Source organism: Peromyscus maniculatus, chromosome 3 (genome assembly GCF_049852395.1).
Source record: "Peromyscus maniculatus bairdii isolate BWxNUB_F1_BW_parent chromosome 3, HU_Pman_BW_mat_3.1, whole genome shotgun sequence".
NCBI lineage: Eukaryota > Metazoa > Chordata > Mammalia > Rodentia > Cricetidae > Peromyscus > Peromyscus maniculatus.
Genome location: NC_134854.1, coordinates 48717505 through 48741521, shown reverse-complemented (window position 1 = coordinate 48741521; position 24017 = coordinate 48717505). Strand labels below are relative to the sequence as shown.

General features: G+C 41.8%; 1 protein-coding gene across 1 annotated transcript; it reads right to left on the bottom strand.

The window, feature by feature from the left end:
• Positions 1–6911: 6911 nt before the first annotated feature.
• LOC102904640 (olfactory receptor 10AC1) lies at positions 6912–18288 on the bottom strand. Its single transcript, XM_076566045.1, has 3 exons — positions 18040–18288; positions 11763–11945; positions 6912–9915 (listed from the first exon to the last, which is right to left on the bottom strand). The coding sequence occupies exon 3, from the start codon at positions 9893–9895 to the stop codon at positions 8942–8944; it is 954 nt and encodes a 317-aa protein (XP_076422160.1). The 5' UTR covers positions 9896–9915; positions 11763–11945; positions 18040–18288; the 3' UTR covers positions 6912–8941.
• Positions 18289–24017: the final 5729 nt, after the last annotated feature.

The following is a 24017-nucleotide window of genomic DNA, read 5'->3' as shown; positions in this document are numbered from 1 at the left end:
TGTGTGTGTCTTTTTTTTTTTTTTTGAGAGAGAGAGGGAAGGAGGGAAGAAGAGAGAGACGATAAAATTGGTAAGTAGGGAGATGGGGAGGATCTGGGAGGTTCAAAATATATTGTACAACTTTTTTCAATAAATGAAAAATTGTTGTAAAGAAATAATTCAGAATTTTGCATGTCAATGTACATATGTACATACCTGTAAGCAACTGGATGTTATTCGTGCCACCTGACAGAAATTTTACTTAGTGTTACATAATGAATATGCCCTAAAGTAAAAATAAATCACCCAAACTTGTTTTATACAAACTTTAATTATTTTATAATTGGTTCTATTTACTGCTTTGACATTTTCACTAAGATAAAAATAGTATAGCTAATAATAATCTCTATAAAGCATATTCCATATTCTGAATTTATCTTTTATTATTAGTTTTTAGGGGAGAAGATTTATTAACGTATCATAAAAGAAACAGGAAAATAGCTTCAACTAAAGTAAGAATACCTTGCCTTACACAACACAAGTGTTTTGCATATATAGACATTCAGTAGAATACAGGAAAACAATGACAGATAGAAGGCAGCACTTTATTTGTGTCCCAACTGTTAGCACATTGAGAGGACATTAATATCCCTGGATTACAGTAATGCACTAAATTGCAGTACCATACACTATCATGGTTGACAATCAAACTTGTTCCCATAAGCTTCCAAAGACAGTCATGGGAAATTACTCATTGTGAACCCCTTACAAAGGGGCCAGTGAATAATATTTTTATCCAGGTCTCCATTCTGCAATTGATGATTATGAATTAACAATATGCTTGCTTCATTGAAAATGTATTTTTTGAGTTTTCATAATTCTTTCTTTATCTATACTTAAAGCAATTTTTCAAGTTTCTACATGTGAGAATTTCTTAGCTTTCATTTTATATATTTAATAACATAAATGTTATTTGGTATCTTTTGTCCACTTAAGACAGTCTGGAAATCTATGAATGTATAGACAGACCTTTACTCTTGTCCTCTGTGAGCAGATTTATGCAGGGGATGCAGCCATTACAACATATATATATATATATATATATATATATATATATATATATATCCCTGAAAAAATAGCTTCAATAGTTAACATGCTTCATCAGCTCAATTTGCTACTAATGAGGCTCAAACATGGTCTAGTATGGCTTTGGGCATGATACATGAATGGATAATTTTCAATGGTTTAAAGCCAACAAAACCTATTTTATTATCTCACAAATATTAGGAATGAACAATATTTTAGCTTTTCTTTGTGATCTTGGGATAACAAGGAATAATGGTATGTGTAAAGTCCAGAGAAGTTTTGGTAAGTCTCTCTCTCTCTCTCTTTCATTCTTTCCTTTGTTTTCTTTCTTTCTCTCTTTTTCCAGATTGTCCAAATCCTCCAAAACATAAAGTTAAAGATGACCAAGATGGTTCAGTGTATCTTTATAATAGCTGACTGAGTCACTGACAAACAGATCTTGTGGCTAGAAATTCTGTGTCTAAGCTGCATTCATACACCTCAGAAGGATAGAGAAGATAGCATCTTCACTGGTCTCTGAACAAAGTCTTAAACATTCACATTGATCCATAGAAGAGAGCCATTTCACAGTGACAACTATTTTCCAGGTCATCTGCTCATGGATTACATTTGCACAACACTCTGTGAGGTGTTGATTCTTTTTTCTGTTTGCCAGCAATTCTTTGATAATAACAGCAAACACTCTTCTAAGTGCATCACCAATACTGGACCATTTAATCCTCATGGTGACCTCCTGTGGTTTTTCTCCTTCTTCAAGTTACAGGTAAGAAACAGTCTCAGTCTCCAGCTACTTCCAAGCTCTCCTCAGTTGATGACTTCTGGTTAGGATGAGAAGGAGAAAGACTCATCCTCTATTGGTGGGGCTGGCCACTGGAAATTTGACCCTGCTCCAGTGAGTATATGGACAACACAAAATGGACTTGTTTTTTTCTCCTTTGTCAGGGGAAGGTTATGAGGGAGGGGTGGTGGACAGGGAAGACTGGAAAGTGAGTGCAACCAGGGTGCATGATGTGAGATTTCTAAATAACTGATTTTTTAAAAAGAGGAAGAAAGTAATGGGTCATAGGCTCAGTCATATTTTGCTTTTCTTAAAATGGAACACCTCTTTTTTGTCTCTGTGTAAAGAAATATTTTAAGACATGAAGAAGACCTAGGGTAGAACCAAACACTACTGGCAAAAACAAAATAAAACAAACCAATACAATGATTCCTAATGATATTCTACTATATTCATAGATTGGTGCCTTGTCCATTTTCATCAGAGAGGCTTCCTCCAGTAGTAGATGGTACTGGATGCAGAGACCCAGAGGTAGACATGATGTGAAGAGAGAGAGAGAGAGAGAGAGAGAGAGAGAGAGAGAGAGAGAGAGAGAGAGACAGAGAGAGAGACAGAGAGAGACAGAGAGAGTCTAAATTGGAGGTCCACCAGGCCCCTCCCCTAGGAGATTGGTGAATCCCGTGAAAGAGTGGGTAGAAAGATTATAGGAGTCAGACGGGATGGAGGACACCAGGAGAACATAACTCACTCAATCAACTAGGCAAGGCTCACATGATCTCACAGACACTGAAGAGGCAAGTGCAGAATCTGCATGGGTCTGCGCCAGGTCCTCTGTGTATGATGTTATGGCTGTTAGCTTGGTATTTTTTTGTGGGACTCCTAGTGGGAGCAGGTGTGCCTCTGACTCTTTTGCTTGCTCTTGGGATTCTTTCCCTCCTGTTGGGTTGCCTTGTCCAGCCTTAATATGAGGACTTTTACCTTGTCTTATTATATTTTTTTTCATCCTGTGTAGTGGGTAGCCATTCCAGCTTGGTTCTGGAAGTTCCAACCCCCATTGAGACTCTGGCAACTGTCACGCTATGAGGCAGGGCGAGGGGAGGTGCCTGGGGACCCGAGAGCTGGATGGGCGAGCACTCTCGCTGGGCGCTCGCTGGGTGCCGGGACGCTGACTGGTGCAGATTGACTGGGCAGAACTCCGGAGAACACCGCTGGACTGCGTTACACCTTCCCCAGACCCTGCGACCTACCCATTACTTAATTTGTGAGTTACGCCATTAAATAAATATCCTTTTAACTACGTGGAGTGGCCAAAATAATTTCTCCAATAATCCTGTTTGATTATCATCTCCTGGAGGCCTGTTCTTTTCTGAAGAGGAAATGAAGGGGAAGTGCATCTGGGGCAGAGGGGAGCTGGGAGGTACCTGGGAGGAGTGGAGAGAGGGGAAATTGTGGTTAGGATGTATTGTATGGTAGAAGGATCTATTTTTAACAAGAAAAAAAAGTGAAGTTAGTGGATCAAAGAAAAGGAATATTCCAGAAATCATGATGTAGGAAGCAAAACTAAACTGTCACAGAATGACCACAGCAGCACCCGAATTCTCTTGGTAACTAAACTGACACAGAATTGTTGAAGAAAACAGTTGAGAGTAGTCTAGTGATCGTTTACTATTAAAAAAAATTGTTGCTAGTAAAGTTGAATTTTTAGAAACAAACAATATTTCCATAAAGTCACATTCTGAATTGTGTTGTTTGTCTTTTAAAAATTGTGACATTTTTGTTGCTGGAGAATTTCTCTCCAGCTCCTGCCGCCAAGTCCCGCCAGTCCCAGAGCCCACTTATAAAATAAACACACAGACTCTTACATTATTTAAATTGCTTGGCCATTAGCTCAGGCCTATCGTTGTCTAGCTCTTACTCTTATATTTAGCCCATTTCTATTAATCTTTACTTTGCCACGTGGCTCGTGGCTTACTGGTACTTTACATCTTCCTTGTCCTGGCAGTGGCTCCAGGCAGTTCCCTCTTTCCTTCCTCCTTCCTCAATTCTCCTCTCTCCTTGTCCCACCTATACTTCCTGCCTGATCACTGGCCAATCAGTGCTTTATTTATATAGAGCGATACCGACAGCATTGTCTTCAAGATTCTAATTCTCTCTATGCTTACTCTTGATTTCTCAGAATCCTTTCTTACATGCTCTGTCCTCTTTAAACCCAAACTTTCCATTTTGATAACAAATGAGTTTTTCCAATAGCAATCTCGGAAGTCTCCAGAAGGAAGATGGGGCCCCAACAACAACAACTCTACCCAATCCAGAATGATGCCATGGTAGTCATCATCATACTACACTTCTTGCCAGAATTTCAGACAACCTTACCCATTACTCTAAGACTTGCTGCAGAGCCTACAGTTAGTCTAACTGAGATTTAACTATCTGAGCTTTCTCACAGTACCCAACAGAGATAGCATCACCCCCTAAACAGCAGGAAGCAATTCTAAGAAAATGACACCCCTTCTCCCTTAGGTTTCATAATTCTCAGGGTTATGGATGATGGTTATAGGGTTGGGGGTGAAAGAAAATATCAGACTCAGCATTCTAAAAAAAAAGGGGGAAAGAAGAAATGGAATAGATAGGTATAAGATATTATGGTAGATTATTATATATACTAGCTAGTAAAATAGCAGACTTAAATAATTTGCACTGTTATGGATTCTTATATGTTGATACAAATGTAAACTATTTTTATATTCCTGTTTAAGATAATTTGTATTTGATACAAATACAGAACTATATTTGTTATAATGTACATTTTTTCTACTCTTATTTGAAATATTTGTATATTGATACAAATGTAAATTTATATCTGTCATACTTTATGTATGTTCTACTTCTGTTTAGGATATTCAGTATATTGATATATATTTAAGATTATTGTCATATTGCATATTGTATTATATATTCCTACCTCTGTTATAAATATCTTGTGTATTGTTACAATTTTGAAGTCATCGTTCTTTACCATACATTTGCTTATAGACTGTTTACCTTGTTTACATGAAGCCTTAGTCCTTAGGTTATTTCGGTAGATAAGACTTATAGATTTATAGTCACCTATGCTTGTCATCTCTATAGTTACATTAGTTAGGTTATCCAGATTTACAGATACATAGGTCAGATGGACAGGTAATCTTCAAACACTTAATAGACCTAGAGAATATGGCATTTAAATAACTTAGAATTCTGATGACATGAGACAGAATTGTTCCAGGCTGCACCAACTTGATCCCAAGAGAATGTTGGGCTTCTAAGAAATTTCCATTTGAAGTTTGTCTTCTTGGCACAAAATGGCCTACTGGGCAAAGAACTGCCCTTGTCTCGACTGCTGACAGTATGAATGCAATGCTGTCCTTTCTGGACAAGTGGGACCCAAGGAAAGTGACCACTGTACTCTGCCAAGACAGGATAAGATGGTCTTTCAGAATTCCTGATTCTGAAAATTGTCTGTCAGATACTCTAGGCCTGTAGCCAATTTAAATGCACCAACAATGCTGAGAAAGATTAGGTGACTGTACAGGCTGCCACCTTGCAAGATTCCCGAAAGTTGCTTGCATCCATCTACCATTTCTCAGGTACCATTATATTCCTTCTCAGGTCTTTGATGGGATTGAAGACTAGCAGTTATTGTTACAACTTTATATATATATATATATATATATATATATATATATATATATATATATATAATCTTAGATAGAACATATTAAGTATTAGATTCAGGTTCTTTAGGATAGGACACCTTTTGGAATGATCTTTGTAACATGCCATTTACCTATGCTCTATACTTCCCTGAACTTTAGTATGTGTTTCTTGCTTGATATTGTTCGCATTGGTTGTAGTTCCATCTTATCTAGGTCATTATCCCTCATTATTCCTGGACAATATTTGATAACCATTCCTTTGTATATAATCTTGTATTAGGTTAGAACCTTCTTATTTAGACAAAAAGGGGGAGATGTAGTAGGTAGCCATTCCAGCTTTGATCTGGAAGTTCCAACCCCCATTGAGGCTTCAGCAACTGTCACGCCTACAAGGCAGGGCCAAGGGAGGTGCCGAGAGACCCAAGATCAGGATGGGCCAGCGCACTCTCTGTTCCTGGACCCTAGACAGTGGAGGTTGACCAAGCAGAGCTCCAGAGAACACTGCTGGACTGCGATACACCTTCCCCAGACCCTGCAACCTACCTCTCCCTTCTTTTGTAAGTTACCTGCTAAATAAATCTTCCTTTTAACTACATGGAGTGGCCTTAATAATTTCACCAATAACATTTACCTTTTTTTCTATTTTGGGGGGAGGGGAGGCAATGGTGTGGGTAAGAATTATTGTTACCTATTTATTTGTTGACATACATGTTTTTATCATTTGCTTTAAAATTACATATGTGTACGTGTACATATACACATATTATATCAAATGGCTTTTAAAGAAACACAGAATTTAATTGGTCTTCTGTGAACTCGGTTGGCTCTTTTCTTTTTGTTGGACTCTTACCTTGACATTATGTTGGCAACATCTCTCCCCATTCTGAGGAAAGCTTTGTTTGTTTGTTTATTTTTTATTTATTGTCTGAACCCAGAGTTTCACAGATGAGATAAGTGCTCTGTCATTGAGCTATATCTCCAACTTTCTGTTTCCTTATTTAATCTTATGAGACATGGTCTCATTAAGTTGTCCAGGCTGGCCTTGATTTCACTTAGTAATTTAGACAGATATGGGATGTTTTATCTTTTTGCCTCAGCAGCCTGAGCAGTTGGTGTTTTTATTTTTTGCAGTAATTTTTCAACATGTGTTATGGTTGTGTATTTCAGATTTAAATCTTTAATCTGTCTTATCCAAGTGTGTGCCTGAATGTGAAAACCCAAGGCTGCTTATTCTAAACAGCCATTCCTACCTTCCCACATTGGTGTATTGTAGCTAGAGTTTTCCTACCTGGCCCACAGTCAGGACAAATCTCTTTCACCTGCCAGTCCCACAGCCACTCAGACCCAACCAAGTAAACACAGAGACTTATATTGCTTACAAACTGTATGGCCGTGGCAAGCTTCTTGCTAACTGTTCTTACAGCTTAAATTAATCCATTTCCATAAATCTATACCTTGCCACTTGGCTCATGGCCTACTGGCATCTTCACATGCGGCTTGTCATGGTGGCGGCTGGCAGTGTCTCTGACTCAGCCTTCCACTTCCCAGAATTCTTCTCCTCCTTGTCCCACCTATACTTCCTCCTTCCTGACTACTGGCCATCAGTGTTTTATTTACTAACCAATCAGAGCAACACATTTGCCATAAAGAACATTCCACAGCAGTGTATGCTACCTTCATCGCAGTTTACTTCGTCCGTGCTTTTCTTTCCACATTCACATCACATGTCCAGTGTAGATCCTTATTTCCTCTTCCATGGATCTTTGCTATAACCCCTCACTTGTCACCTCAGTTTTGCTCTACTCTTCCCAAGTCACTTTCTCAATATACAAGTATGTTCATACCATGCACTTATCCCCCAAAACTCAGAAGTGAAGCCAAATGTGTCATTCAATCCCCCACACTAGCTTCCCTCAAATACCTTGGGTCACAGTTGCCACAGCAATCACCCTGAGAAAACTATCAGTCATTCTGACAGCGAGTCTGTACACTCACGGTGTTTAGAAAACACCTGTAACATCCTAAAACAATGGCTGCTTATGGGAGAGATGGTCTGTAACAGCACGCGTCCATCCTTCTACCGTGGGCATTCACAGTCAGGTTAAGGACTAGGATGTGTGCATGTGTCAATGGACTTCTAGATGACTCAACCACTTCTTTCTAAAGCCCTTCTAGATAATCTAGCCTCCATCAGGCAACCTCCCCAGGAGTGCCACGCATGTCTGATAATATGAATCACTGGGGCTGGAAAGGTGAAAGAAAGACTTGGGGGCCTAGGGAGCAGCTCTCAAGCCTGCTGCCTGCTTCTTACCCTTATCTCCAGGCATGTGTTTGCCTCTGGGTTCTGGCTCAACCTCTTCTTTTACATTTGCCTATCAGTTCCCTGGCTAGTGTCTGCCACCCCCATGGCCTCAGCAGCCACCCATAATCACCAATTGGTTGACCCTCTTGAGTCTGCACCCCAAACCCTGGTTTATGTCTTCGAACCTTTATGTTTATGCTCTATCACAGTCTGCGTTGTTCATCTCAGTCACATTTCTAAACTGAGTGACAAACCCCTTCCCTCCACTGCTTCTGCTCCCAGGTTCTCCATTTGAGCGATGACATCACCGTCTACCAAATGACCTGGGTTAGAAATGGTCCCCAACTCCTATTTCTGCCTGGCTCAACATCTAGTCAAGGTTTTGTACTCTCTACTTCTTCACCTGATTCTTCCAGCAACACCTAATTCCTTGCACAGGTACTTTGAACCAGTCTCCATTGCCTCTCACGTGGTCATTGGGAGCAAATTCCCAATTGTGTATTTTACTGCAGCCCAAGCTGTCCCACAAAGGGCAAGTGACCACAGCAGCCCACAGTACAGACCCTTCAGCCATTGCTGAGGTCCTTTACAGTATGCTTCAGCCTCTGCTAACTGGTTTTGCTTGGTGCCTTCTCCATCCTTCTCTTCTGGCTGACACTTACTCATCCTACAGTGTTCCATGTAGCCACCTATTTCCCCAGGAAACTTTTGACTCCCCTCAGCCTTGACAAGTCTAGCGTGATAAGCAGTCTGCTAGCCATTCTCTCCCTATGCTGTTACTCTTCATGAGTGCCCTTGCTACCACTGGCGTCGTTGAAGCCCACTAGCTTGCATAGGCCTGGGAATTATGGGGGAAATGTGGCAGGGGTCAAAGGAAGCACTAAATCCAAATCCAGACCTCTCTACTCCACTTCCTGATATTCCTCCTGGGAGGAATGAAGGACATGGCCACCTGGTATTTCTCTTCTTGTGCAGTTTTTAAGTTCTCCTTCCTGAATCTCACCCCTAAGTTCCCAGGTGTCTTTCGAGCTACAGACACCAAATGCTAGGGGACACTTGAGCAAATGGGGCTGCCCACTCTGTCTTGGCTGTTACCAGGGCTCACACAGACCCCGATCCACGGAGCCCCAAGACCCTGTGAATGGCAGAGGTGATCTCCCGGTTTCTCAGGCTGTAGATCAGGGGATATAGAAGCGGTGTGATGTTGGTATAAACCAGCGCTAGTGTCCGATCCAGTCGCGGGGAGTAACTGGACTTGGGCCGCACATACATGAAGGTGGCACAGCCATAATGCAGGAAGGTGACAGCCAGGTGCGAGGCACAGGTGGATGCAGCCTTGCGTCTGCCTCCACCACCATGCAGGCGGCGCAGGGCAGAGGCAATGGCCCCATAGGAGGTCAGAATGAGCATTGAGGGCAACAGCAGCAGCACCAGGCAGGCTCCTAGTAAGGGCAGTTCATCTACGTAGCTCCGTGTGCAGGCCAGGTGCAGTAGTGCAGTGATGTCGCAGAAGAAATGCACCAGCAGGCAGGAGCCACAGAAAGGCAGGTGGAAGACTGCCACTGTTAGCCCCACCGACACTGCTAGTCCCCCGAGGCAGCAAGCCAGGGCCAGTCGTGCACAGAGACCCGGGGTCACTATAGATGCATAGCGCAGTGGGTGGCAGATGGCCACGTAGCGATCATAGGCCATGGCTGCCAACAAGAAGCACTCAGCCCCGCCCAGCGCCACAAACATCTGCATCTGGACAGCGCAGCCCAGGAAGGAGATGGGGCTGCCCCTGCCATGGCCAGGTACGCTCAAGTCGGCTAGAGAGCGGGGCACCACCACTAGCGTGTAGCAGAGTTCAATGGCAGACAGCTGGCAAAGGAAGAGCAGCATGGGTGGCCTGCTGGGCACCGAGACCACAGCCACCAGGATGAGCAGGTTGCCGCTCAGAGTGGCCAGGTGCACAGCCAGCAGCACCAGGAAGAGAAGGGGCCTCAGTTGCGGGAACTCGAAGAAGCCTTGAAGGAGAAAGCCACAGGGTATGGTGCTATTGCTGGGGCTGTCCATGCACTGGGGTCAGGAGGCACCTGCAGAAGAGAAGCAGAGGCAGGGTGAGCCTGCAGGCGCGGCCTTTCTGAAAGGCAAGAAAGGGTTACCTGGGAGTCAGAACAGAGCTGGGAGGGGGTCTGGCTGCAGAAACATTTGATGACCAGTCCCTCTTCCCCTCCACATCTCCAGAGGGACACTGGAGGGACTCCAGCGCAGCTTTTCCTGCTGTTTGCGCTAGAATCTCTGATTTGAGACTGTGGTCTAGAGCCCATAACTCCTGACCTCCCCCCACAGAGTCAAGCACTGGCCGAACTCAAGTTATTTTGTGCATTTTATATGGTCATGAGGTTTAGACTTCAAGGTCCTCCAAGGCAGGAAATGTGCCTCTCCTCTCAACTTCTCCATCTTCTTTCTTAGCTAGCTCTGCCTTCTGAGGTGTGTCATACATAGGATCACAGAGTGACCCAACATCTATGGGGGTCTCATAGACTATCTCATGCAACATTTTTAAATTAATTAATTAATTAATTAATTAATTAATTTCCAGCCCTATTATAGTTTGCCCACCCTCCCTCTTCTCCTCCTAGTCCCTCCCCCAATCTCCGGTATAGCCCCCCCATCCCCTCCTTTATCTTCAGAAAAGAGAAGACTCCCTGTGTATATCAGTCAGTCATAGCATATCAAGTTGCCGTGAAACTAGACATCTCTTCTCCTATTAACACTGGATGAGGCAACCCGGTAGGAGGAAAGGGTCCCCAAATCAGGTAACAGAGTCAGAGACAGCCCCTGCTCCCACTGCTAGGAGTCCCATTAGAAGACCAAGTTACACAACTGTAACACATGCGCAGAAGCCCTTGGTCAGTTCCTTGCAGGCTTCCTGACTATCAGTTGAGTCTCTGTGAGCTCCTATGAGGCCAGGATAGCACCTTCTTGTTTTTAAAGTGAAAAATGTAACTGAGATGGGGTCGGGGATGTATTTAACTTCTCAGAGAAATGGGGGGGGGGGGAATGAATTCCTGAGACTGAATCTGTCACTCCCTATAGCCCATATGCTGTTTGGGAATGAGGTCACTGGAGTCAATCAGACGATCAATAGTAATTTAACCTTCAGTAGAGACCCAGATCTGTAGTACATGCTGGGACAGACACTTGGGCTGCAAGGATGCTCTGTGGGAGAGTCTTGGTGGATTTGTCAGGATCTAAATGAACCTGACATTATGGTTAATACTCTGTCAGTGTGAGGAAAGGTGGTGCATGTCTGTGCTGGCTCAACTCTCAAAACGAACAGTACTTTCCACGTTTGTCATCGGACCCCAGCTTCTCATTATCTGGTGACTCATCTGTAAGCAACAGTTGGGAAACATTGTCAGTGTGTAGGTCTACTATGCTGTGGAGAATCTCCCGAGTGAAGCAGATGTGGGGTGGAAAGAAGACCATGTGACCTGCAGGAGGATGTTTGATTTTTTTAAACAGGTGTTAGCAAAATCTATTGTTAAGATTTCTTTATGTCTTTAAAAATGTAATCCCAGACTCCACCATTCCTTCAATGTTCTAATCAACATGGATCATGTGATTTGCTCATAGTCCTCATGACAGAGTATGAGTGTGCTGAAAACAGCAACACACAGTTGGATGAAAGGGCGGCAGGGACTGCAGAGACCTTGGCTTTCCTGCTGAGTGCTCCTTTTGGAGAAGTTTGATTTATCCACATCACCCTGTGCTCTTTCTTGTAGCATTTGAAGGGAGCATTTGCTAACACACATTCTGTTCTACTAATGGAGGAAGAGACAATGGGCAGGAGTAGGTTTTCCCATGGGGCTTAAACCCTCTCCCCCAGACCTTTGGGAGACATTTTTTCCCCGTCTATTGAACAAATTTAGCCAACCTGAGTCTTGTGCCTGTTCTCAGCCAGGTGTTGTAGCATTAAGAGTGAAGTTCACAGAGACAGAATTCGTGTCTTGAGGTTTCAGGCAGATAGAACTTCTGGAGTGCCAAGGATGGAGACAGCCATTCAGCTGTCCCTGCTGGCCCACTTACTGCTGCCTTCCATCTCTCAGTGGGGTGGGTTCTGGAAGGTAAGACAGACACAATCTGTTTTAATTTTCTGCACTTTCATGATGTAAACCAGGCAGATGGTAGGAAGCACTGGGTGATGGCCCTGGATGGAGTTGCTCAAGAATAATCATGTTTTCAAAGTGAAGCCGCATAAAACAAGCCATATGGGTCAACTAATTGGACATGACCAAGGGGTTGTTTCTGCTTAGCTTAGCTCTCGGGGAGAAATTGTTCCAAACTCTAGGAATGTAAGCTAGGTCTACCAGGCTAAGAAAATGTGAAGATCAACTGGGCAGGGTGGCACACAACTTCAATCCCTGCGTTAAGAGGCAGAGGCAGGCAAAGCTTCAGTTTTTCAAATCCTGCTTCTTCCTAGCAGAAGAAGCTGCAGAAAGAGAGAAGAGCTGCCTGGACCCCCTTCTTCTCCCAGGGAGATGAGAGCAGGAAGTTTCACTTTTCCAGGGGATTGTTAACACCAGTAAAAATAATGAACACTGAAGAGAGTTCTTGGAAACTGAACGTAAGGACTTTAAGCATAACCCATTTAATCTAGCAACAACTTAGTGATGTAGCTGGATTCGTCCCATGCTCACTTTGGAGATGAGGAAACCAAATGCCTTACAACTAACTGGCTAATGCTAAAGCCAAATTTCCACCCAAGAAGTTTAACCTCTGATAACCTGTGGTCTCATACACTTTGTCTGCATGGTCTAAAGAATGGTCTGTGATGGCTATACTTTCAGTTTTGAATGGCTTGATTAAGTATATAGCAAAGCAAAGTAAAAGAATAAGTAGCAATACATCTCCAAATTAGGTGCTCAAAACATCCAGCCGAAGTAGCTGGGGAGATGGCTCAGTGCTTAAGTACATAGTGCTTAAGAACACTGCTTTAAAACACCTTTGCAAAGGTCACAGGGCTTGCTTTCCACTATACATATGGTTGTTCACAACTGTCTGTAACTCCGGTTCCAAAGGCTCTAATGCCCTCTTCTGGCCTCTGCAGGCACCAAGCATGCATGTGGTACACATACATTTATGCAGGAAAAAAAATTTCATATGAATAAAATAAAAGTAAATCAATCTTTAAAAATTACTTAAACAACATCCATTAAAATAAAAAAACCCACCACCCAGCAGAAATGTACTGTGGTAGCCCTACTGAGGCAGTCAGCTTGTATTCCCAATAGAGAGAGGCCTGGGCAGAGTGGTGTCTCCTCGGGCGAGGCTCCCACATAAAAGAAAAAACAACAGTAGACAAAGACAAGGTCATCAAATAAGGCACTCAGAACATCCAGCAGAAAACGACTGGAGAAGCTGAGTCAGTCAGCTGGAATCCATGTTTGAGCATTCTCTCCCTGGATGAGCTTTCCATGGCTGAACTTTGGGCTTCTCCTCCCCACTCTAGGCACTTTTATGTCATGTAATAAAACTGTAGCAGCCTCTGTTGGAGATAGGTCATCTTCTAGCTATTTTCAAGGATCTGGTGTTTTTATCCTTGAGCTATTTTACTGCTTACTTCCTTCAGTGTCACAGAGTTGGAAGGCACAGGTCATCCCCAAACAAGAGACCTTGGAAGACACATTGAGAAAAGCGTGCTTATGGATCTATAATGAGATGGGGACAGCCCTGCTTCATGAGCCAGCTTCTCGGGGAACTCAAGGAACACAACTTACTTACATAATGCACATCACTACACCATGTAGCCTTCCTCATTTAAACACTCCCTCAAATCTTTCCCCAACAAGAGGTACATGCTAACCTTCTTCCATGGCTTCCTGCAGACTAGAAATGACCCCCACCCTCCCAGGCATTCCTGTCCTCAGATTTTCCTTCTCTGATATTTCTCTTGAGGACAGCGGATGTGAGCAGTAATGCAGATAATTTAAGATAGCAAATCTAAAAATAATTTCTCTTTAGTTTTGACATTCATCACTGCTCTGTTATTGTTCTGGCAGATTCTTGTTTCTAATTGTGTGAGGCTCTATGAAGCACCCACGGAGTCATGGCTGGCTGGTGGCCCGGGACATCTGGATGTGGTTGGAAGGTTTTCTGGGCTAGAGATTCAGACCTTGGATTTAATTTTTGCTGTGCAGCATAATAAAAATTATCCATTACAATGGTGTTTCTAATTGGTAATTTCGATAGCCAATCAAAGCACTTCTAAATATGGGGAGAAGGGGAGATACGAGAGACAGACAGGTCAGACCCCTTCAGCTCTTGAGAGTTCCAGACATGCTAGGCTGGAGATAAAAGGTCAAATGGTGGAGCTAGACTCATGCTATAGTAAACCTCATGTTGAGTAAGACTCAGAGAAACATCTATCCAGCCTGGAGCTTCACTAATGTCTGTGGGCAGAACTGAACTGTCTCACTATTCTTGACAAAATAGCCTTAAAAAAAAAAAAGAATTGCCTTCCAGTTTAAACTTAAGCTCACTGGTCTAGCATCTTAGCTTACAAAAGCATCAAGAAGAAAGGCTACAGCACAAGTCATTGACCTAAAACAAACCAATTTAGAAAGTTACAAATAAATCATCTGGATATCCTGACTGCATTGGACCTCTGGTCTATGACTTTCTATAAATGATAATGAAATAATTTGTTTACTGTTTAGTTTTTAAGGGAATAACATATATTATGATGTTTCATTTTTTCCTTAATTTTTGCTGAAAGACAACGAGCACCCACAGTTTAACGTTCTTTGTTGTTTTCTGGGTGCTTGAATAGGAGAATAGGGGCCAACTGAATTGACTCTGTTACCACTGTGGAACAGTGACAGTAAGAGCAATTTGATGAAGACTCCATAGAGAATGTGGAGAAGCTTCTAGAATGGACTTGGCACACAGTCAGCACACAGGAACACTGGGGGTATTCTCAAAGCTTATGCTTTGTTATTTGGAAGGCTTAGGTGAATTACCCTCTTAGCATTTCTCTTTCTGTCTTAGAAATCTCAGTCCTTGACTGATCCATTTCACATCCTTTGCCTGTGTGCCTACTGTCTTCCTGAGGTCCCCTGTGTACTGTGTGCAAGGTGGGTGCAAATACGTATGACTGTAGATAAGTTTGTTTGCTCATAATCTATTGATCTTTATCATCTGTCTACCTGTCTGTCTGCCTGCCTGCCTGCCTGCCTATCTGTCTGTCTATCCATCATCTATATTGTCTGTCTCTATTATCCATGTATCTATAATATCTAACTTCCTCTCCTTTCCTACCCTCCCTCCCCCTTTACTTCACTCTCTCCATCCCTCCCCCTCTCTCTCCTTCCTTTCTAGCTTGCCTCTACCTATCTCAATATTTCTATCTTACTATTTTTCTCCCTTTTTATAATTATCTTTATGCAACTGTATAGACTATATATATTTCTGGGTTTGGATCTGAGCTCAACCACTTGTCAGCTATATTAATTTTGGGTGAGGTACTCAATTTTTCTGATGCTTCATGTCTTTACAGGAAAATGGAGGTAATGACACTGGATCCCTAGTGTTGTTATAAAGATTAGGAATAGTATAAGGAAAACCCACAAAGGAAGGAACTCATCACCTTGAGATGTAACCTGTGCTTCGACAATGACATGTCAGCCTTTGGGCTCCACATGCATAGTGACTGTGATGACCCCTTTTCCTAGTCAAGCAGATCTTCACCTTGGTTTGTGACACGTACCTTGGGATGAATTAATTTTATATATTTACGTAATTATATATTTCAATTAAATATTGTTTGTGAAACAAAGTCCCTTGAATTAACACTTATTGTGTAAGTACTTTTTGCTCACACAAACAGTTTTTTCAGTGGTGTCTTCCCACCAGTCTGGCAGTTTATTTACTCGGGGGCTGATGAATCACCTCTGGATTTAGTGATTACATTGTGTACTCTTCCTTTTTCCCAGCTAGTAATGATCACAGCTTTGATTCCTGGGAGATGTGTTATTTACCTATGTGGCATTTCTATTCAGTGGGTCTGTTTCTTTTACAAGATAAAGTAGCTTGCTAAATCCTTCATGACTGAGTGTGACATGGTATCTTGTCAAAGGCTTTTGTGATTCTGAGTCTAAGAACTTTTGTTGGTTTCTTGGTGTCATGTTCATTCCCTAAAAGCATATCAGTGAATTAATAGAGAGTTTTCTTTACACAGACATTCTTGCTTTCCCATCATTGCATTTTCTGAGTATTTAAGGAGCCTACATTTTACACAGATGAGATGATTTTGACAGTTTCTATGGCTACCCAAGAGCTCTTCTTAAAATGGTAGCCATATGGCTGACCTTTGTCTAGCTCTGGGTCAACGTGCAACTAGAGGCTTTGAACTTTGACTAATGTTTCCCAGACTTCATGCTTCTCGATGATTCAGGGAGACCAGTCCCCACAATAATGTGTGTGTCTGTTTAGAGCACTCTGGACAGTTGCCATACTTTGCTCTCCTTTCTCCAGAAATCAATTGTGTGGGATTAGGGCTTTCGGAAGAGGACTTTTGCCAGGCATCCTGTTCTCTCTGATTTTCAATTGGATAGGAACTTTGAACCATGAAAATCTAGGAGTCCTACTGATTGCAGAGCTGCCTCTTTGCCTTTGATGTGTTGAAAGAGATTCTCTCCCTGAATGAAACAGGAGCCATTTTAATGAATGTCTCTAACACAGGCTTCCTCCAGAGGCAGACAGATAAGCTTCAAAAAGCGAGTGCTTTAATGTTCCACATAAAAACCGTCTGGTGCAGAGACTGCCCCAGTTCTGACACTGTGAAGGTCAACTATCACAGGAAATGAATGATCACTGTGTTGTCAAATGTTGAGAAGTATCATTCTAGGTCTGGGGATAACTTACTTTACTTGAAAAATATTTGCTCTGTAACGAAAACTGGTTTGTTTCCAAAATTTATTTTTAAATCAATTACTGTTCTCTAGGAAGGTGATTTTAACAAGCTTGAAAAGACTTCTAATTTAGACACTACAACTTCAATCTCCAAGACAAGAAGAGGGCTACCTTGTAAAACTGAAAGGCTCTCCCTCTAAAAGATGGTTTTCTGTTTCTTGCTGGCCAGAGAGTTGGAACTAAGGGATGGGTAACATTAGATGAATGGAGGGAGAAACCAAGGCTATTTTAGTATTGCCAGGGCATTTTTATAATTCACCAAGATGAAAACAACCAACCAACCAAACTGACAACTACAAAAGGTCAGTCCTTGTGGGGTATAAAAAAGTACGAGTCCCTGAGATGAGCCATCTTTCTCGGGAAAGTATTTCACGGTACTAGAGAGCCCAGGCTCCCTCGAATCACCTGAATGTTTTGTGAGCATGAATGGCATCACGTTCTCTTTCCCTATTGTCCAGTTACCTACTTTCTCTCTGTCCAAATTAGACCCCCGAGTTTGCCAGAAGGCAGCTAATGATTAGATTAAATGAGATCAATGAGGAGTACTCAGCCTGCTGGAGGTCAGACTTGGACAGAGAGCTACATTTTCTGCAATAGAAAAGCCTCTGGTTGATATGGTCCAGGGGCTGAGGATTTCATTCCAAAATAGGAGGGATGAAGGGAGTCTTTCCTATCTTGGTATTGCCAGTGGTAAGTTTTGACCTCCATAAAGCTGAACAATGATCTTAGACCTGGTCATCTTGAATACTTTCTATTCTGCCTCTAAAAATTGAAGAATGGTCCCTTATTTGTATTTTTACAAATTATCATATTGGAACCATGTGTTTTGGATACCTCTCATCACGAGGTTCACACAGAGACACAAAAACCTCTACTTATAGATGGGACAGCAGAGATATAAGAGCATCACCTAGGCAAATAATTAAATAAAAATGGAATCAAGCCTCAGGGTGCTGGCAGCCATAATTACCTCCTACTGTACTTCAGTGTACCCAGAACTTAAGGGCTCTCTGTAGGTGAGCGCACACTGACCATGTGTGCTGCTGAATGTGCTGAGGAGAGGGGCACCAGATCCAGCAGGGAGAAGATGAAGGCAGTGGAATGAACACTTGCCTCACCAGCGTTATCTCTTTAGTGCAGACCCAGTCAGGAGGCGTTTTGTTTCCTTATCCCTGCACTCTACTCCTGGTGTTTCTTTATCTTTATTTGCCTATGGATTCCCTAACCAGGCTTTTTCTTACCTGCATTCAGAGAGGGATGGCTTGGGAATGTTCAAAGAGGAGACTCAGGTCATGGTCTCTAGAGGTTGGCAAGATTCCAGGTAAAATGGAGGGCAACGGTTACCATGGGTTGGGGTGGAAGAGAAAAGGAGAGGTGACAGGAGGCGGACAAGAGATGGTGAAGCTGAAGGGAATGGAGAAATGACGAGTGGAGAGACAGAGGAAACGCAGATGGGGGGTTGCCACAGCAGTTTCTGATGAATTGTGTCTGGTTGGAGCTATAATCTCAGTTTGCTTTATGTCCCTGGAGGGGTGAGGTGATAGGGAAAAAAAAAAGAGTATAGTAGCCCATTCCAATGGGAGGGCAAGAGCAAAAACATCCTGTGACTAATTATCCCCACAAAGTCCCTTCTCAAGGTTGGAGGCCAGGGTGGAGCTTGGCAAAGGTACAACTCTGCAGTTGTCCAGAGAGAAATGACTTCCTATTTTGAGCTGCCCATCTGCCCAGAGCATAGTCTTTGCCTCCACACTTTCCCTAGAGTGTTTCTTACTTCTCTGTCATCATGGCAATTCCTGTGAATGCTGGCCCAGACAGCAGCTCGTACCACACAGCAGAGCACCAGGCAGTAGGCAGGTGTAAGGTGTCTTATGTGTTAATAGCTACAGCAATGAAATGAACACTGGGATATCTGAATGAATCTTCTAGCTCCTACACATGTGCAGGGGCCTCAGAAAATGCCCCAAAAGATCCTATTATACTAAGCAATTTTTTAACCCCCAGCTGTGTTAGTAAGACAATTAAGAAAGGGTACCCTTAAATTTGGGACCTGAATACATGCCCTTGATGGCTTAGTCATTATTTTGTATGAGATATGTGCACCAGAATCATAGGACTTAAGAGTGGATTGGTTTTTAATTTTATTTACTCAATCTTTCATTCATTAGGCTAGCAAATATTTATTGAAGGATAGTACATGCAGGTGTTGACCTAAGAACTGAGATATAGACCAGATAGCAAAATAGACAAGCATTCTTGTCTGTGTAAAACTTACATTCTATGGGCAGTGGTGGTGCACACCTTTAATCACAACAGTCGGGAGGCAGAGGCAGGCGGATCTCTGTGAGTTCGAGGCCAGCCTGGTCTACAGAGTGAGATCCAGGAAAGGCACAAAGCTACACAGAGAAACCCTAAACCCTGTCTCGAAAAACAAACAAAACAAAACAAAACTTACATTCTAGGAAAAAGAAATAAACAATAATTAAGTTAAGGTAATTATATACTACGGTTGAAATTGATAAATCCAAGAGAAAAAAATAAAGAAAGGGAATATGAGGAATGTAATTTTAAAGAAACTGTGGTGAAAAGTGATGTTTGGTGTGGAACTTAAAGGAGGTAGAGAAATGAACCATGTGGGTATGTGAGAACAGTCTGACAAGCAGAAGAAATGCCTCTCCAGGGGCCCTATAGTGGGGAACAGGCTTGACGTGCTTGTGGCACTGTAATCAAACCAGTGTTGTGGTGTGGACTGAGGTCAGAAGAGTAACACATGAGGACAAGAGGAGGGTGAGGTGGCCATACAAGAGGTACCTTGTGGGGTCTGGAGAGATGGCTCAGTAGTTAAGAGCACTGTCTGTTCTTCAAGAGGTCCTGAGTTCAATTCCCGGCAACTACATGGTGGCTCCCAACCATCTGTAATGAGATCTGGCGCCCTCTTCTGCCTGCAGTCATACATGATATATACATAATAAATAAATCTTAAAAAAAAAAAAAAAGAAAGAAAGAAAGTACCTTGTGAGTGACTGGGGACTTGGTTTTATTTAAAGATTGAAGGCTGGGATACTATTCAAGTTTCCTTCTGGATGCCATGTTGAGAGCAAAGTAGACTGTAGGAGACTGGGGAAGAACTCAGAGAGGGTAGGGCATTCTATTACAGATATCTGGGTAGGAAAATGACTTGGATCAGATTAGCAGTAGAAATGATGAAAAATTGTTGAATGAGGATATATTTTAAATGTAGTGCAACCAGAATTTCCTGATGGATTGGATATGAGGTAGGGAAACAAGAAGGGACAGAGTAAATTTTTAATTAATTGCTCAGTTAATAAATTTTTCTGAAGCAACAGAAACGATAGAAGTGTGGTAACCATGAGGAAGCTTCACATGATCAAAGGTTTAGAAGCACAATCAGAAGTTTCAGTCAGGAAATATTAAGTGAGATTCCTGTCAGACAGCCAGTACGTCGGTCTGTCGGCAGTTACCCATACACCCTACATCTCCTGAGAGAGGTCTAAGTTTGGTCATCAGTTTTTCTCACTAAGCTGCATGGGATCACTCTGGGAATGGATATAGTCACAGAAAGGAAAGTATCACACCTGTGAGCCCTGGGGCACTCAGATACTAGTTTCCCAAGGCGAGAAGAAGCCAAAAGAGGAGGCTGAGTGGGAGTCCATGGGCTAGGTTTTATCTAAGACCATTTGCTTGTCTTCTACCTCACTCCAGTTTTCACATCTGCATCATTACACAATATAGGTGGAAATCATTCTATGCTCTGCTAGCATGACTTCCTCTGTGGGCAACAAACAACAGCTTCAGTCCTTACACAATTAGTGACGGTCACTGAACACTTAGTTCCCCATTGGTGTGCTGTGTGGGGAGGTTTAGGTGGTACAGCCTTGCTGGAGGAAGTGCTTCACTAGGTTGGGCCTTGGGATCAAAGGCCTGGCAATGCTTCCAGTTCACTCTCTCTGCCTTGTGCTTGTGCTAAAGGATGTGAGCCCTCAGCTTCCCGCTCCCCACATCACACCTGCAGCTTACTGCCGCCCCTGCTGCCGTAATGAACTCCTCTTCCTCTGGAACTGTAAGAGGAAACATGCTCTTTCCTAAGTTGCTTTGGTTATGATGTTTTAATCATAGAACAAAAACGTAACTAATGTGAGGATTCTCCAAAAATTCTAAGAAAACATATACATTTCCATAATTCCCACAAGCAGGGAAAACTGTATAAGCAAACAAATGCAGAATTAAAATAGGCACAATGGAGATTAAAAATAATAATTAAAAAAAAACACTTAAAAGTATTTGTGAATACAGTTAACATGTCTGAAAATAAATGCTGATTTGTCCAAAAAGAAGTAGAGGAGTTGAATATAGTAATGACCATGAATGACATTAACATCTAAAAGGCCAGCTTTTATCCTCACTACTTCCAATGTAAAGACGTTTTGAGGCTGATTTTATCAAGAGACACATAAGCCCTAAATAATGCAAATGTTATTCTGAAAAAAATGGAAAAAAACTTATTCAACCCATTTAATGCATTTTACATAAATTAGATTTGAATTATACTTTCAAGTTTATTATACAAAAATGTCTACTGCTTTTAATAATAAAAAATTTAATACATTAAGCAAATCCAGTGCTTTTAAATTTTAATTAAAAAATTTATTTGTTTTAGTGTGTGGGTGTTTTGCCTGCATGTATGTCTGTGTACCACACATGTGCACTGAGTCCCTTGGAACTGGAGTTAGAGATGGTTATGATCTGATATGTGGATGTGTTGGGAGCACAAAGGTCCTTGCACTTACAGATAGCACTAGGGGAGCACAGGATTGTCTTTTCAAAGGAAAAGATGTACCCCGCAGAAGAGCAGCAGGAAGAATTGCAGGGGGCAGAGGGGTCAAGGACACAATAAATGTTGTGTGGGTAAATCTGGGGTACCCTTGTTAAGTTCAAGGATGAACATGTAAGTAAATTGTATAAATGATACTTACTGATGCAATATTTGTGGTCCTAGTCAACATAATAATTAAAGAAAATGATAATTGACATGGAAAATACACTGAATTTACTTGGTGATTCCACAGTTTATATTTTGAATGTAGTAGGATGAAATGACAGATTAGTCTCACTGGGTATATTAACCACGCTGAAGGGCAGGCCCTATGCCCAGCTGTGAAACCAACACAAAATGAACTCAATATTATTTTTGGAGACCTTTTGTCTACAAAAGGTCTCTCCTGCTATGTTTGGACATTTTTTTGTCTTACCAGCCTTTTGCTTGTATACTGTGGTTTCAAATTTTATGTTTTTATGATTTGGAGTTTTTTTGTGTGCATTTCTTGTGATTTTCTTCTTTTTAATTTTTTGTTTGTTGTTGTTTTCTAGAGAGAGAGAGAGAGAGAAAGAAAGAGAGAGAGAAAGTTAATGGAGTTGGGGGGAGGGAGAATCTAGAGGGAAATATGGGAAGGAAAACTGATCAGAATATAGTTTATGAAAAAAACTTTTTAAATAATAATAAAAACAAAACCTCCAAAGTGACTTCCATAGTGATTGGGTTAATTTACATTCCTACCAACAGTAAATAAGATCCCCTCTGTCTATATTCTTGTGAGCATTTACTGTTTCTTCTTTTCTTTTTTTTTTAAATTTATTAAAAATTTTTTCTTTCCTTTTACAAACCAACCCCTGTTCCTTCTCCCTCCCCTTCTCTCACGACCCCCACTCCCCCCCATCCCACCTCCATCCCCTCCTCCTAGAGGGTAAGGCCTCCCTTGGGTAGTCAACACAAGCTGGCCTACAAAGCTGGGGCCGAACCTAGCCCCTCCTCCCTGCATCAAGGCTGAATAAGGCACCACACCATAGGGAATGGGCTCTAAGAAGTCACTTAGTGCACCTGGAATAAGCTCTGGTCCCATTGCCAGGGGAACCACTGTAGCTGGAGAATTTCACCCCAGCTCCCATCAAGTCCCGCCAGTCCCGGAGCCCACTTATAAAATAAACACACAGACACATACTATTTACAAACTGTATGGCCATGGCAGGCTTCTTACTAACTGTTCTTATATCTTAAATTAACCCATTTCTATAAATCTATACCTTGCCATGTGGCTTGTGGCTTACTGGCATCTTCACATGCTGCTTGTCATGGCAGCGGCTGGCAGTGTCTCCCTTCCTCAGCCTTCTGCTTCCAAGAATTATCTTCTCTGTTAGTCTCGCCTATACTTCCTGCCTGGCCACTGGCCAATCAGTGTTTTATTTATACAGAATGATATCCACAGCACTTCCCCTTTTCTTTTCTTTTTTTTTCAAAAAGGAAGGTTTTAACTTTCACATAGTAAAATTACAGATAACAAAACAATTACCAAGCAATAATTACAGTTATAATATCTAGTCTATTTATAATAACTAGTTTATTTGGCAAAATTAAAGAAGATATCCTATCTATCTTATATTTGTGAGTTTAAGTTTTCATATATAACTTACCTTTTATCATAACTAAGGAAAATTGTAACTATCTAGCTTCAACTACATCAAAGACCTCAGAAGGATATAATATTACCTGAGAAACGGGAGGATGCAAGCAACTTTCGGGAGTCTTGCAGGATAGACAGAAACACCTGACAGCCTGGACAGTCAACTCATGTTCCTTTGTAAAGTTGGGGCATCCGTCTTTAGCCCACAGGACTAGAGTCTCTCAATCATTTTTCTCAGTGTCCTGTGGAATGTCTGGCAGTTTTCTCTGTGAAGCAGGATAGTGAAGGACCATTTTGTCAAGCAAAGTTCAGTGGTCATCTTTCTATGGGTCCTGTATGTCCGTCCAGTTTATCAAGCAGTCCAGGCAAGAACAGTTTCTTGCCCAAATGGCTATTTTTGCCAAGGTGAAGATAAACTCCATATGGAGTGTCTTCGATGCCCATCCTCCTCTCTGAAGTAAATCCGGTGCTGTCAGGAGAAGACATGTCTCACTGTACAGAAAGTCTAAATTTTTAAAAATATTTTAAATGCCATATTTTGTAAGTCTTTGAAGTATTTGAAGATTACTTATCTATCTGAAATATATCTATGTATACCTAGAAGACTTAACTAACCTGGCTATAAGTATGATTATCATAGATGACTAATTATTAATCTATTTAATTATCCATTCTAACCTAAATGAGTTACATAAACATAATACCTCAAACGAGAATAGAAAGATATATACAGTATAACAAAATTA

What these genes read in the sequence shown, in the direction of transcription:
- LOC102904640 (XM_076566045.1), bottom strand. Translation starts at nt 9,895, where the DNA reads ATGGACAGCCCCAGCAATAGCACCATACCCTGTGGCTTTCTCCTTCAA.